The sequence below is a fragment of the Nicotiana attenuata genome, chromosome 5 (genome assembly GCF_001879085.1).
Source record: "Nicotiana attenuata strain UT chromosome 5, NIATTr2, whole genome shotgun sequence".
NCBI classification, from domain to species: Eukaryota; Viridiplantae; Streptophyta; class Magnoliopsida; order Solanales; family Solanaceae; genus Nicotiana; species Nicotiana attenuata.
This window is the reverse complement of record NC_031993.1, coordinates 9,897,101-9,910,834: the sequence shown is the minus strand read 5'-3', so window position 1 is coordinate 9,910,834 and position 13,734 is coordinate 9,897,101. Positions and strand designations below refer to the sequence as shown.

General features: G+C 39.0%; 1 protein-coding gene across 1 annotated transcript; it reads left to right on the top strand.

Annotated features, from left to right (window-relative positions):
- Positions 6,405–12,272, top strand: LOC109225276 (serine/threonine-protein kinase KIPK2-like). Its single transcript, XM_019389885.1, has 3 exons — positions 6,405–6,594; positions 7,601–9,878; positions 11,234–12,272. Exons 2-3 carry the CDS (start codon positions 7,795–7,797, stop codon positions 12,063–12,065), a joined length of 2,916 nt encoding a protein of 971 aa, XP_019245430.1. The 5' UTR covers positions 6,405–6,594; positions 7,601–7,794; the 3' UTR covers positions 12,066–12,272.

Here is a 13,734-nt window from a genome sequence, read left to right as displayed (position 1 = left end):
CATATACCCAGGTTTTGAACCTAGAATAAATTGACCTCATGCCGGATCCCTAGTAGGAACGCTTATCTGCATCACGTGCATTTTGACTTAGGGGACTCACCACAGAGGTTGGGTCCGTCTAGGACAGGTGTACCCTGAATAATGGACCATCCTGATGCATCCTACTTGTGCACTTATCTGTTTTGGACTCGCATGTTGACCGGCTTTGAATATCTGAGAAAATTGGAAAAAACAAAAAGAGAAAAAGAGAAAATAGCAGTGTGGAGAGTTAATTACCTATACTAGAAAAACCAATGTCCAAGTAGTGCCGAAATGCTGCCGGATTTTTGAGAAAATGAAAGTAAAAGAAGAAAAGTAGTTTTTTAGTTTGTTTTGTTTACCAATGGAAAAGAGAAACAAAAAGAGTTTTATTTTCAAATTAGTTTGTTTATTTGCCACTGAAAAAGAAAATATAAAAAAGAATCTTGCTTTCAGAAATAGTGTATTTGCCAACAAAAACAAAAAGAGTCTTGTTTTCAAAAATAGTTAGGTTTATTTGCCCGAACTACGCAGGTTTGATTCTCACCGGATGTGAGATACGTAGGCAACCCTCATGGGGTCCAACCTCCCCTTTTCAAAAATAGCCAAAAATGCCAAATTTTTTTAATTTCGTCATGAATAAGTCGGGTGCCGCCATTCTTGTCTAAAATAAGCCGATGTCCCCAAAAGGGCGCCGGAAGGCTGTTTTTGCAAGAACAGCCACCCTGAGTCAGTTTCAACGGTTAGCAGGCACAGTCTTACAATCTTCTCCCCGAAGTGCTGAAAGGCCGTAACTGCAAAACCGGCCGTTTGTTTTAAAATCGAAAATTTGAACAAAAATAGTGTCATTTTTTTTCCTTTTAGGTCAAAATAAGTGATTAAATCACCTTAATAAATGTGCAGGATGAGCACGGTTCAAAATAAGGGGAACTTGCATATAAGCCCGCGGCGAGACCGAACGATGTCCCGCGGGCACCAGGAGCTTTAATGTATTCATGATTGTCTTTTGAGTCTGCATTTCCTTTTCTACCAGAGTTTGTCTTTTGAGTCTGTATTTCCTTTTCTACTGGAGTTGGTCATTTGAGTCTGTATTTCCTTTTCTACTGGTGTCTGTATTTCCTTTTCGTTAAAAGTCAGTCAGTTGATTGAGTCTGTACTTTCAAAATAGAATAGGGATGGTGGAGTCTGTAGTTCTTTTCTGCATTAGAGTCTGTTAGTTGTTTAATCTGTCGGTTTTGAGTCTTTGTAATAGGCGTATTTGCTATCAATAAAATTAAAAATCCAACAAAAATATTTTGCTTCTACTTTACATTTATTCTGCAAGAACTACGCTTGGTCTGATTCACGCGGGGTCGTGATACGTAGGCAATCTCCATAGGATTCGACCGTAACTAAATGAAAAAGGAAAAACAAGAAAAGAATGAAAGGAAAGAGGTGGAAAACAAGAAAGGAAAGAAAAACACAAGCGGGAGAAAGAAAAAAAAAATAGGAAATCAAACAGAAGCAAAAAAGAGAAAAGAAAAAGGAGCGAAGGAAAGAAAAGAGCGGAAAAATAATTTTGAGGAAAGAAGGGAAAAGGAACAAGGAAAAACAAAGCAAAAGAAAAAGAAGAAAAGAGGGAAAATAAGAGAGAAAAGCAAAAGAGGGAAAGGCAAGAAACAAACAATGGAAAACACGAGGGAAGAATGAGAGGAAAGGCATGGCAAATAAAGAAAAATGAAAAAGCCGGGATGACGCATGCGACCGATCAAAAGCATAATAGGAACTGTTAACTGCCAAGGTGCATTCACTCCCCAAATGTGCGGGTACCAATATGTTAAATGCCCTAACACTAACGTGATGGTTTCATTTTGTCATGTCATTCCAGAAAGGTGGTTGGTTTGTGGTTTGAAAGTGGTAACTCTTCGTTACAACACAAGGACAAAAGGCAATGGCAAACAACAAGAGAGCAGAGTTGGTTGATATTGGTGCTCGACAACAGTTGGTGAAACGGGATAATGGGTTGGTTGAAGAGGTAAAGATGTTGAGACAACACGTGACAAACATGTATCGGGCATGGATGACTGGGAAGGCACCACCCCTGCCCCCACCCAGCCTCCTAGACGTTGTCCTTACCCAAACTCCGGACACAATGCCAGTCGATCCTCCACCCTCTCCATACTTACCCGCTTATCACAGCTTTCCCAGCCACCCTAGTAACTTTATCACTCGTCATCCAACTATCTTTTCCAGAAGTGCCCTCCGGTCACATCCACAGTTCTCAACAATGAACACCCGCCCAAAGCTCATAACGCCCAATATTATCCCTCCGAGGTTGCTCACGATGAGGTGTTAAGAATGGGGGAGCTAGTAGAAAAGGCAATCAAGTCGGGCAAGCTCATGAGTTGCTCGAAAGACATTCTGAATATCCCAGCAAGCTTGGGTGGGGGAAGGGGAAGCAGAAAAGGTGATCCGATGGGTTTTCCTGATCAACACTCCCGGCCCCGACATCGTCCCCGTGGACATCCTTGTATGCCAGGTGACCCTTCCCAATGCTACTTCTCTTCACATAACTCCCAGAGTCATACACCACTTTTCCGGTACCCGGCTCCACAAAATGCTTACCCACCCCCAAGAGCCTACAAGAATCTCCCTGGAGCAAGGGCACAGAAGCAGGAAACTTTCACCCCCTTGGGAGAGTCATATGCAGACTTGTTTGAGAAGCTAAAGCAATATAACCTGATTGCACCCATTCCTCCGAATCATGTGGACAAGCGTGCAAGGAGCTTTGACCCTTCTAAAAGGTGTGGATACCATTCCAATGCCCAGGGGCACGATGTCGAAAGTTGCCGGGATTTGAAAAGAGAGATAAAAAGAATGATTCAGGAAGGGATAATTACAGTCAAGGACAGTGCCACTCAGAACATTGCACAGAATCCTTTGCCTGCACATGATGATGCACATTTTGTGGGAAAGATCCATGACGACAGGGAGTACGAGAATCCTCTCGAAAACTCGTTGAATGAAGTTAATGATATTGAAATTGGTGACGGTCCCAGCAATTTTGATGAGCAATCCAGTGGCTAAGGTGTCGAGTTTGGTGATTGGAAAGACGCTCCAACTCTTGGTTAGCTAGAGTGGAGTTTTGGTGGTTTATTTTGTTGTCATTTCTGTTGTCTGGGTTATTTTCAGGGTTGTAATCCGGATATTGTCTTGTGACTCAAACCCTTCTATCTTTTCACTTTGCCGTAATAGCTTGTTTAGTGCTGTCTAGGTTTGTCTGTTTGTTCTGTTGTTTAAACCCTTTCACCGTCAGTCTAATGCAATCTCCTGTTTCCTGCCATTTCTAGTCATTTTGTTTAGTTTTCTTCTCCTTCTACAAGTCTTTTCATGCTGGTTCTGGTGACATGACATGCACGCATAATTCTCAGCCTGGTTTTAAAAGTCAGTTTAGTAAGGAAGCAATAAGACAATGTTGAAGATGTAAGGACAGTCGAGGGATTTTGAAATCTCTTCGAGCCCAAATTGTGTGAAACTGGGTCAGATCGGTTTGAAACTAAAGGCAAGTTTGCCCCAAGTCTACAGGGGCCGTTCGTGGTACCGAGATTGTTGTCCAATGGTGCTGGGGTAATTGACAAATATAGAAGGCAAATGTGCAGATATGGTTAGTAATTTTGGTGCAATCAAAAGATGTTATGTATGTTTTCCTCATATTCATATTGTGTAGTTTGTACTTGGCATGTTTTGGAGATTGGAATGACGAAGGCATTTTGTTCTGCTATCCAAACACTTTATCATTTGCTACCCCTTTGAGCCTCGGTTATTTTCTTGCATACCCTTCTTTCAGAATCGATAACAAAACTCAGAAGCCCGAGCGGGGAAAATAAGTGGAGAAACAAGAGGAAAAAGGAGAAGGAGAAGAGAAGAAAAGAGAAAAGAAAAGAAAGAGAAAAACAGTGAAATAGAAAAGGAAAAAAAGAAAAAGAAAAGAAAAGAAAAGCAAAAAAAAGAGAAAAGAAAAATAAAAGAGAAAAAAAGAAAAAGAAAAGAAAAGAAAAGAGAAAGAAAAGAAATGAAAAGAAAGAAAAGGAAAAGTGAAAAAAAGGAAAGACCGCAACAACGAAGTAATTTCTATGACCTGAACTACGTTTGACTTGATCCCGAAAGGGTACGTAGGCAGCCTCTCTCTGAGGTTCAGTCATACCGAAATAAAAGTCCAAAAGTCCCCAAGAAAGAAACTGGGGCAGAAGTTGTGGTTGTTGTGAGAAATCTGATTCCGAAAGTTGTAATTTTGAACCCACGTTGAATTGTTTTGAGCCTTTGATACCCTTTCTTTCTCACCCTATCCCAAAGCCCACATTACGGTCCAAAGAAAGACCTTCCGATCAGTCTTCAAGAAGTGCCAAGACNGCAGACTGTTAACAGAGTCATAATTTCCTCGGTTCGGGATTCAACCGATGACTTGGGACACCATTAATCTCCCAAGTGGCGACTCTGAAATCTTAATAATAAATCCCGTTCCGATTGTCCTTTAAGTGGAAAAACTCCTTTACGCCCTTTCCCGGGGTGTAGGAAAAAGGAGGTGTGACACTGGGCCTCTAGGAAGATGGCATATTGGGCCTAAGGAAGTGGGCTCATTACCTTAGCCCAATAAATTAAGGATTATTTATTTGATCTATATATATTGGGCTTATAATTAATCCAATTATATTATCCCAATAAATTTATTTGCCCTAATATATGTTGAATTTTAAAATATAATCCCAGTTATTTTACAGATTTAATTCCAATAAAATTTATATGCCTACAATGGAAATAACACATAAATAGAGTAAATACTCAATGAAGAGAGATTATATCTTAAAGGCATTAACAAAGGTAAATAGTCTAAAATTTCTTCTAATTAATATTTTCTTAAGAAACATGACATATAATTTGAGACAGAGAATAACATTATTAACTAAAAATTTCTAATACTACATTTTAGTATAGAAAACATTATTAGGCAATCGAAACATTAGTTACCTTGATAAAAAAATATCAAAACATTGAAAAGTCTTACTGAAAACTCTTTTTTTATCAGTACTATGAAAATCTTAACAGTAAATGGTTGATAAAAGATCTATGCGAAAAAATAAAAAGAGTCACTACTTAACATATTTTTAGCATAAAAGTACATTGAACTTAGCATAAATACATAATTAAGGAAGATAAAGAAAGCGATTGGAGAATCCAAAGCAAGTAAGATTTGGAGAGTATAATTTTTTTAAGCGAGTGGTTACAGGTTAAGCACGTTGCAAAGACGTGCATTGTCCCCAGCCCAATGCTGAACGAGAAAGTTTCAATTTTTTTGTATTAAAATTAGATTTAAAACAAAAAATAGTTCAAAATTTATTAACTTTCATCAAGACATCAAATCTTTCCAAAAATATAATATTTTCTTTCACAATTTACCTGATCTTAGCTAGCGTTTGCACATAGATTTGGTTGAAACTTGAAAAAAAAGAGTTTTTGAAGTTGTATTAAAAAATAATTTTGAAAGTTAAAGTTGTTTTTGGGCATACCTTTCTTACTTGAAAAAAACTTGAAGTTTTGCGAGTGGAAGGAAAATTTTCACCCAAAAAATGGCTCAAACTAATTTTTGGAACTTGATTTTATTTAAAAAAAAAAATTTAAAAAAAAACTGATCAGAACCACGAACAAACAATATTTCTAATTTTCTTTTTGAAAAAAACTCCCAAAATCTATGCCCTAATGGGTCTAAACTTTCCTAAATGTTTGATATGATTTCACTAATATATTAGATTTGTACCTTTGATAGATTTTCAAAACTTAATCAAAATTTGAATTTTATATGATATTCTTCTGTTGAGCTAACTGCTCAACAATCGGTTGGCCCGAGCTTCCCTTGGTTGGCATACCTTGGTTACCATTACTAAAAAAAAGTAAATAGAAATTCGTCCACAAATAAATCTTTATAATTTTCTTCAACTCAAAATTATACTGTTCAAACTTCAATTTTAGTAAATGTATCACATAAGATGTTACTTCTACCATTCCAATTTATGTGATAATATTATCTTTTTCATCTATTCTAAGGAATGTCATAGTTTATTATATTTTTAAAAATTATATTTTAAATTTTTTATTTTATTTTTAATGAGATAATTTATAATTATATAAATATATATAATTCAATTAAATCACAAACCTTAAATTTTTCTTTCTAAAAATTGAAACAAAAGAAGTTTGACTATGAACAATGGGAAGAGAAATTGAAGGTTAAGAAATATAAATTCGAACCCAAATAAAAAATAAATGTGGGACCCGATTTTACTGCCAGGGAGTGGAAGCCCACATGTCCTCTATACACTCCAAGAAAGGACCATAGATGTTAGAAAAATATACACAGAAAAGAGAAAAACAGAAACAACACACTCTCTCTCTTTTCATCTCTCTTCACTGTATTGCCTTTCCTTTCTCCTCTCTCTCTCTCTCTCTCTCTCTCTCTCTCTCTCTTTCTTCATAGCATTTCTTCAGAGTATAGTTTGTGAAAGTACAGAGCTTTAGATCTCTGGTTTACATCATTTTCTCAAGGTAAAATGCCTTCTTTTTATTTTCTTGATTTGCTATTGTGTTTTGCTTTGAACTTTTGCTCATTATTGATACTCACTATGTGTTTGTCCGTAATATACTTATTCTGAGTTTAACTTCCTTGCATTGACTTTTAAGCTACTCAATCTCTTCATTTTTATTTTTTTTTTAATTTTATTCATGAGTTACTTTAAGTGCTTTAGGATTTGTACTAAAAATTGCAGCTTTTTAGGAAGTTGGGAGAAATAGTGACGGAATTTGAAATATAAATCCCACTTAGGAATCTCATTTTTTTCTTGAAACTTGTAATCTTTATTATTTTTGAATAATGGTGTTATGTTAAATGAAATGGATCTATGCTTGAACCGAGTATTTCTCCATTATTGTGTTTGGTTCATTGTATGATAAAAAGTTGATGGTTGGTCTTAGACTAGATGGTTTCATATCTCATTAAGGGGTGTGCAATTTTATAGGATGCAGGTACTCTACAATATCTGTAACTTTGATTAAACAGATTTGATGGCAAGAGTTACTTTTGTTATACATGGAATGTTGGACCTCAGACTATAGAAAATGCTTTATTGGGATCATAGAATTGGGATTATAGGAAGGGGAGCCTTCGAGCAACGGTCAGTTGTCTCCATGTGACCTATAGGTCACGGGTACTGATGCTTGCATCAGGCTACCTACATCACACCCCCTTTGGGTGCGGCCCTTCCCCGGACCCTGCGTGAACGCGAGATGCTTTGTGCACCGGGCTGCCCTTCTATAGAATTGGGATTATCTGCAAATGTTTTTGAAAATCCTTATCCAAGTTATTAATTTTTTTAGCTTTTCATTTGCATTCTCTGTTTTATGAAAAGCTTGTTCATTCATTTCTTTATTCTTGTGTTGTGGTCTAAGAGGTAATAGTATTTATTCTGGTTTAATATATGTATGAGTTTGATTAGTAAGGAAGATTGCTGGTGGTGCTTTGATTATTAATATAGAAGTTCAATTGTCTTTACAGGGTCAAGGATGGATATCGAAATGACAATCAAACCGGAGTTGATGGAGCTTAGAGATTTTGTGCGATGTGATGAATGATGCCACGGTCAGCATGGTGTTTGGCTTTTGAAAGATGGTTCAGATCAAGCTTCTGTGGTTTACCAATTTACTATGAAGTGCTGAGTGCTTGCTGATTTGTCTAATTACCAGCAAATAATGGGTTCATTTCGTGGCCATTGTGAAATTGTTGAATCAAAGGATGAGCATTCCAAAAAGTTTCATCAAGCACTCGAACCGGACAGAAAGCAGAAGCCACCTCTGGTTAGAAAAGGAGCCAGTAAATTCTTAGAAGATGATATCAATCAGCTCTTCGAAGCGATCAATGTAAGAACATCGAAGAGTCTGGATTTGACAGATAAAGTTAGAAGAGATGCCTCAAAAAGGCCAATGAGGGGTGGTGGATCTCATTCTCCAGTAACAGGGTTTTCTGATCCAGTTTCTCTAAAGCAGGCGCTTCGGGGTTTATGCATTTCTCAGGCAGCAGAAATGGCTGCAATGAAGCGATTATCAAAGCTGCCAGGTTCTCCTAGTGTTCTAGAAGCTGGACGGATTACATGCTCTTCACGGTTTGCAGATACAAGTGAAAGCATTTCTGGATCTCTCCACAAGGTGCTCCATAAACCCCAAGAACGATACGTGAAGTCAGCAAACCATAGTCCCCTTTCTTCTCCACGATTTGCCATTAAACCATTCATCGGTATGCACCATAATGGAAGAGTAGTACCAGCAGAAAGCACGTCTAGCTCTGTGCCTCATCAAATTCAAGAGGCCAGGCTAAAGTCACCAGGTCAAAGTGCGCTTTCTTCTCCACGATATGTTAGTAAACTGAGTATTAAAAGTACAGAGTCCACGTCCCGTCAGAAGGATTCTCCACAGCCTCCAGAAGCCAAGATGAGGCCAACCAGTCAAAGTGCTCTCCCTTCACCTCGAATTGGTGATAAACCGGTAATTAAGTATGCAGAATCAATTGTAGTGCAAAATGAGAAGACAGGACCCGAGGAAAGCATTTCAGGCTCTTTCGACGTGATGCCTCAGTACCTTAAAGAGCCCATGAATTCCTCAAACCAAGGTGTGATTTCTTCTCCTAGGTTGGTAGCTGCACAAGCTTTACAGATTACTACTCCCAGTCTCCAGGAAAATATGAATCAAGCAACAAACAACCATGAGATGAAACCACTAGGAACAGCATCAACTAAGGGAAAAAACCAAACTGCAGTTCCTTCCTCATCTTCATGTGAGTCTAGTAATGTTGTATTGATGTCTGGACCAAAAAGATCGCCAGATAATCTGAAGAGAAATGTGGTGACATCGTTTAGAGTAGCAAATAAAGCAGCTCTAAAGCTGAGACGGAAAGGCAGGTCGCAGGCGGTGTCTTCGTCAAATGTAACAAGAGGCAACAAGGAGACCAAATCGACAAAAAGCACCACTCGTTCCGTAAAGCCTCCAGTTAAAAGCAAATATCTTGTGAAGAAGAAATTGAAAGAGGAGGCAGCACTAGCATCTGGCACTTTTAATCTATGCTATGAAATAAATGATTCCACAGAATCACCTAGTCAACTTATCTGCCAGAGATGTCAGTGCACTCTTGAGGGTGCGGGGAAGGAATCCAATAAAGAACCCGCAAAGCAAATCTCTGGATGTATGACTGTCGCAGCCAGTGAAAATAGTATTAGCTGTGCTGCTAATGACTATGACAATGTCGGTATTCCTGTCTTGAAATTCAACAAGACATCAAAATCTAGGGAGCAAGGGGAATTCTCTCAAAGCTCAAAGAGTAGTATTGGTGATTATAGTACTAGCACAACCATCAGTGAAGAGAGCAACCTAAGCGGATCCTTTTCTGGGAACAGACCGCACATGTCTAAGGATGGCAGGTGGGAGGCTATCAATCAGGTGAGGAAACAATATGGATTCTTAGGGTTAAGTCACTTCAACTTATTGAAGAAGCTTGGTTGCGGAGACATTGGCACGGTCTATCTTGCTGAGCTGCTAGAAACTAACTGCTTGTTTGCAATAAAAGTTATGGATAATGAATATCTGGCAAGAAGGAAAAAGATGCCGAGGGCCCAAACTGAAAGAGAGATTCTGCGAATCCTGGATCATCCTTTCCTGCCAACACTCTATGCGCAGTTCACTTCAGACAATTTATCATGTTTAGTTATGGAGTTCTGCTCAGGTGGTGATTTGCATGTCCTCCGACAGAAGCAGCCAAGCCGATACTTTTCTGAGCCAGCAGCAAGGTATGATGTGCTCCAATGCAGTAGATCTTACTTAACGTTAATCATATTTGTCGATGAAGCTTTCTGGGAAATACCTGTGAAAAATGAAGCTTTCTTTGGAAATGACTTAGTTCGCCATAAACATACCATTTAAAGACTTCTCTTTCTTTTGATCTGCAAAATTCATTAGTTTAAATAGATTGCTGTATGGGAGAGTGTTTATGCATTCATTTCTTATATGAAATGCCTATTCACTCTTGATTATCGCCCATCTATAAGATATTGGCTTCCCGTAATTCATCCACCTCTAAGTCTCGGGTGAGCTTAACTTGGACTTGCTAGTTACTTTATTGACTTGAACAAATAAAGGCTAGGTAATGCATGACCATAGGACCTATCTATATGTTGTAGCAACGAGATAAGACAAATTCTTTTAATACGCATGCATTTTTTGATTAGGTATATCCTCTTTCCCTCACCAATCAAACCCTCCCTCCTTCCCAAAGGAAGTGAAACTTTAAAAGAATACACTTGTGTCAGAATTGTTGCTTTTAAAGGCTGAATGGAACTTATTTCACTGGACTTCTGTTTGTGGTTCTCTAGGTTTTGTTTAAATTTTGTTGATGCAGTGTCAAAATCTGGATTCTGCAAAAAATTGATCAATAGTTTCGGCAAAGACATGGTAATTTTTACATGGAAATGAAGAACTTTGGGCTGCTGTTTAAAAATATTGGCTTAGTTTGGTAGCTGTCTTTATATACTGTTGGAAAGATTAAAAATTCTGACTTGCTTTGGTAGCTTTGTTTTTAACAGTACGAAAGTTGAACCAGCTCTGTCTTCAGCATAAAAGACCCTTCATGTATCACCAGACTACTAGCTTAGCGTATAACTTTAATTCTTCTATGGCCCAGGATTTTTCTCACTAGTTGCATTAGACACGTAGTACTGAGTTTAGGTTCTCTTATGCATGAGATATCAAATAGCTTCTCTGTTTACTGGATGCTACTTGTTTTATTGCCATGTAGATCTATCTATCGACAAGTCGGCATGTCAACATCTTAAAAGACAGATGGCTCCCCCCCTCCCCCCTCCCTGCTATTCATTATCATGACCTAGTGGTTGTGCTTTTCCTAACTCCGCTGAATGTACATCTCAGTTTCCGAGTTTTTATGGCAGCTAGTAATTCTATTCCGCATTATGAATATTTATCTTTAATATTTAAGCATAGATGAATTGTACATCTTTAAGAGAAGCTAGTAACTTTGTTCTGCGATATTCAAACTTAGATGAATGATACATCATCTTATTAATCATTTGGCTTCCACATCCGTGTATTCGCAAGTCATTGAGATCGTTCTAACTCAATGTAATTGCAGGTTTTATGTTGCTGAGGTCCTCCTTGCGCTGGAGTATTTGCATATGCTAGGAGTTGTTTACCGTGATTTGAAACCAGAAAACATTCTAGTCCGAGAAGATGGTCACATCATGCTTACTGATTTTGACCTCTCACTCAGATGTTCGGTCAATCCCACTCTTCTTCAATCATCCTCATTGGGAATAGAAGCTCCAAGGATTTCTGGTCCATGTGCAGGATCCAACTGCATTGATCCTTTTTGTGCGGGACCATCATGTCAAGTTTCTTGCTTTAGCCCCAGAATTTTTCCCGGTTCTGCAAGAGTAAGAAAGCTAAAAGCTGAAGCTGCCTCTCTTAACAGATCATTGCCTCAGCTCGTGGTGGAGCCAACAGAAGCTCGGTCCAACTCATTTGTCGGTACACATGAATACTTGGCTCCTGAGATCATTAAAGGAGAGGGCCATGGGAGTGCTGTTGACTGGTGGACTCTCGGTGTTTTTCTTTACGAGCTTCTATACGGGAAGACACCTTTTAAAGGTGCTGGAAATGAAGAAACTTTGGCGAATGTGGTTATGCAGAACCTCAGATTTCCTGATAGTCCGATTGTCAGTTTTCAAGCGAGGGATCTTATCAGAGGGTTGTTAGTAAAGGAGCCTGAGAATCGATTGGGAACAGAGACGGGAGCTGCTGAGATTAAAAGACACCCTTTCTTTGATGGCCTGAATTGGGCACTGATACGCTGCGCCATTCCACCTCAAGTACCTGGAGTTTCAAAAGTAGCTTTTCAGGAAAAGAGCAAAAAGTTTCTGGAGTATAGTTCAACAGGAGAACATCTAGAATTTGAGCTGTTCTAGCGAAGACTGGTGTTTACTGTCTGGTTGTGATGTATCCTTTGCTCCTGCCCCTTGTTGAAACAGATATCTAATTTATAATGTAAATTGCCAAGAACAACAAGTGGTTCTTATCTACATCACGAAAAAATTTTGCTCAGTGAAAATTACGTAGCATGTTGGATGCTGTAGTATGCTTTATTATGCCATATCAGTCAGACCTCTCTATAACATCATTCATATATAATAGTGATTCACTATAAAAGTCCTGTATAACAATACTTCTGTATAACAATACTTCACTGTAGCAACCAAAGAAGAAACAAACAAAATTGTTATAGAAAGCTTTGATTGTATTTGGATTTGTTTAGCTGATGTGCCTGGGAAAAATTTAAGAACCACACTAGGAGGCTGAGCAATAAATACACCAAGTCACCTTTGAGAGCCTAATGGAATAGAGAATAGAGGATATGCCCTCATTCCCCCACGCCCCCCCCCCCCCCCCCCCAACCCCAAACTTCACATTACAAAGGTTTTGGCCTAATTCCCTTATGTATGCCCTATTGTTTCTAATAATAAAAAATATATATAAAAATAATGTTCGTGACATATGATTACTGTAGAAGGTTACGGTGCGTATAGGAATAGTCTACTGATATTATATTTACGCATAGAAGGTTAGCAATATTGTTTGAGCAATTTAAATGCTAAACCAATTAATGATTGGTATGGTTGTCAAGATGTGACGTCACTTCCACGTGCGTCATCATTATGCATCTTCCCGAGACAGTCTGTGTGCTCGTCGCTTCGGTTTTAGCGCCATTGACAATCTTTTGCTTCGATTCTCGTGCCACCCAGCCCTATAAATAGGTGAGGATTTTGTTTTTTCCATAAATTTTCGCCATTTCCTTCCTTGTATGCACATTATTCTCCTTTGATCATCTTCATCAGTTCTTAGCTCCGTTTCAGCAATTCTGTTTCTCATCTTCCTGTTTAGTCATTGTCTCTCCCTTTAGGTTTACTAGCACATCTTCTGTTATCGAGATGTCTCGAACCCTTCGCGCACATGACGAAGTTTCCGACGCCACTCCGTGGTCAGTGACTCCCCCTTCCAGTGGCGAGGATATCGCGGCTGAGGAGGGTGATAGTTTTCCTACCGTGGAAGAGACACTACCCAGAAATCCTTTATCCAGAAACGACTTCCATAAGGAGCATGCTCCTTCCCCTGTTCCGGTGATCTCTGAAACCGGGCCATCTCATATAGATGAACTCCGGCCTACATACCGTATTCCTTCTCACATCGAGATGGTTCCAACTGGGGGGGGGGGGGGGACACATTATAGAGGTCCACAGACCTGTATATTGTGTTTTTTACGTGTATCCTTTCGTCATTGGTTATACTCTCCCTCTTCTCCCGCTAGCGAAGGAGTTCTGTCGGTTTTACGAAGTCTGCCCGGCACAGCTATCTCCGTATTTGTATAAAATTTTCCTGATGCTGACGAAGTGCACGGAGTTGGCTTGGTGTGAGATTGAAATCCACCACCTTTTACATTTGTTTTCCCCAAGCTTTCATAGAGCTACCATGATCCATCTGCGACATCGCGGGACCAGGGGGCTAGTGGTTGGAACGGATGACAGGGCGAGTCGGAAGTTTTGGCACAAGTATTTTTTTATCAAAACGGAGCACTTGGTG

What these genes read in the sequence shown, in the direction of transcription:
- LOC109225276 (XM_019389885.1), top strand. Translation starts at nt 7,795, where the DNA reads ATGGGTTCATTTCGTGGCCATTGTGAAATTGTTGAATCAAAGGATGAG. An exon ending in TTTTCTGAGCCAGCAGCAAG is followed by an intron (nt 9,879 to 11,233) that starts GTATGATGTGCT and finishes ATGTAATTGCAG; the next exon opens with GTTTTATGTTGCTGAGGTCC.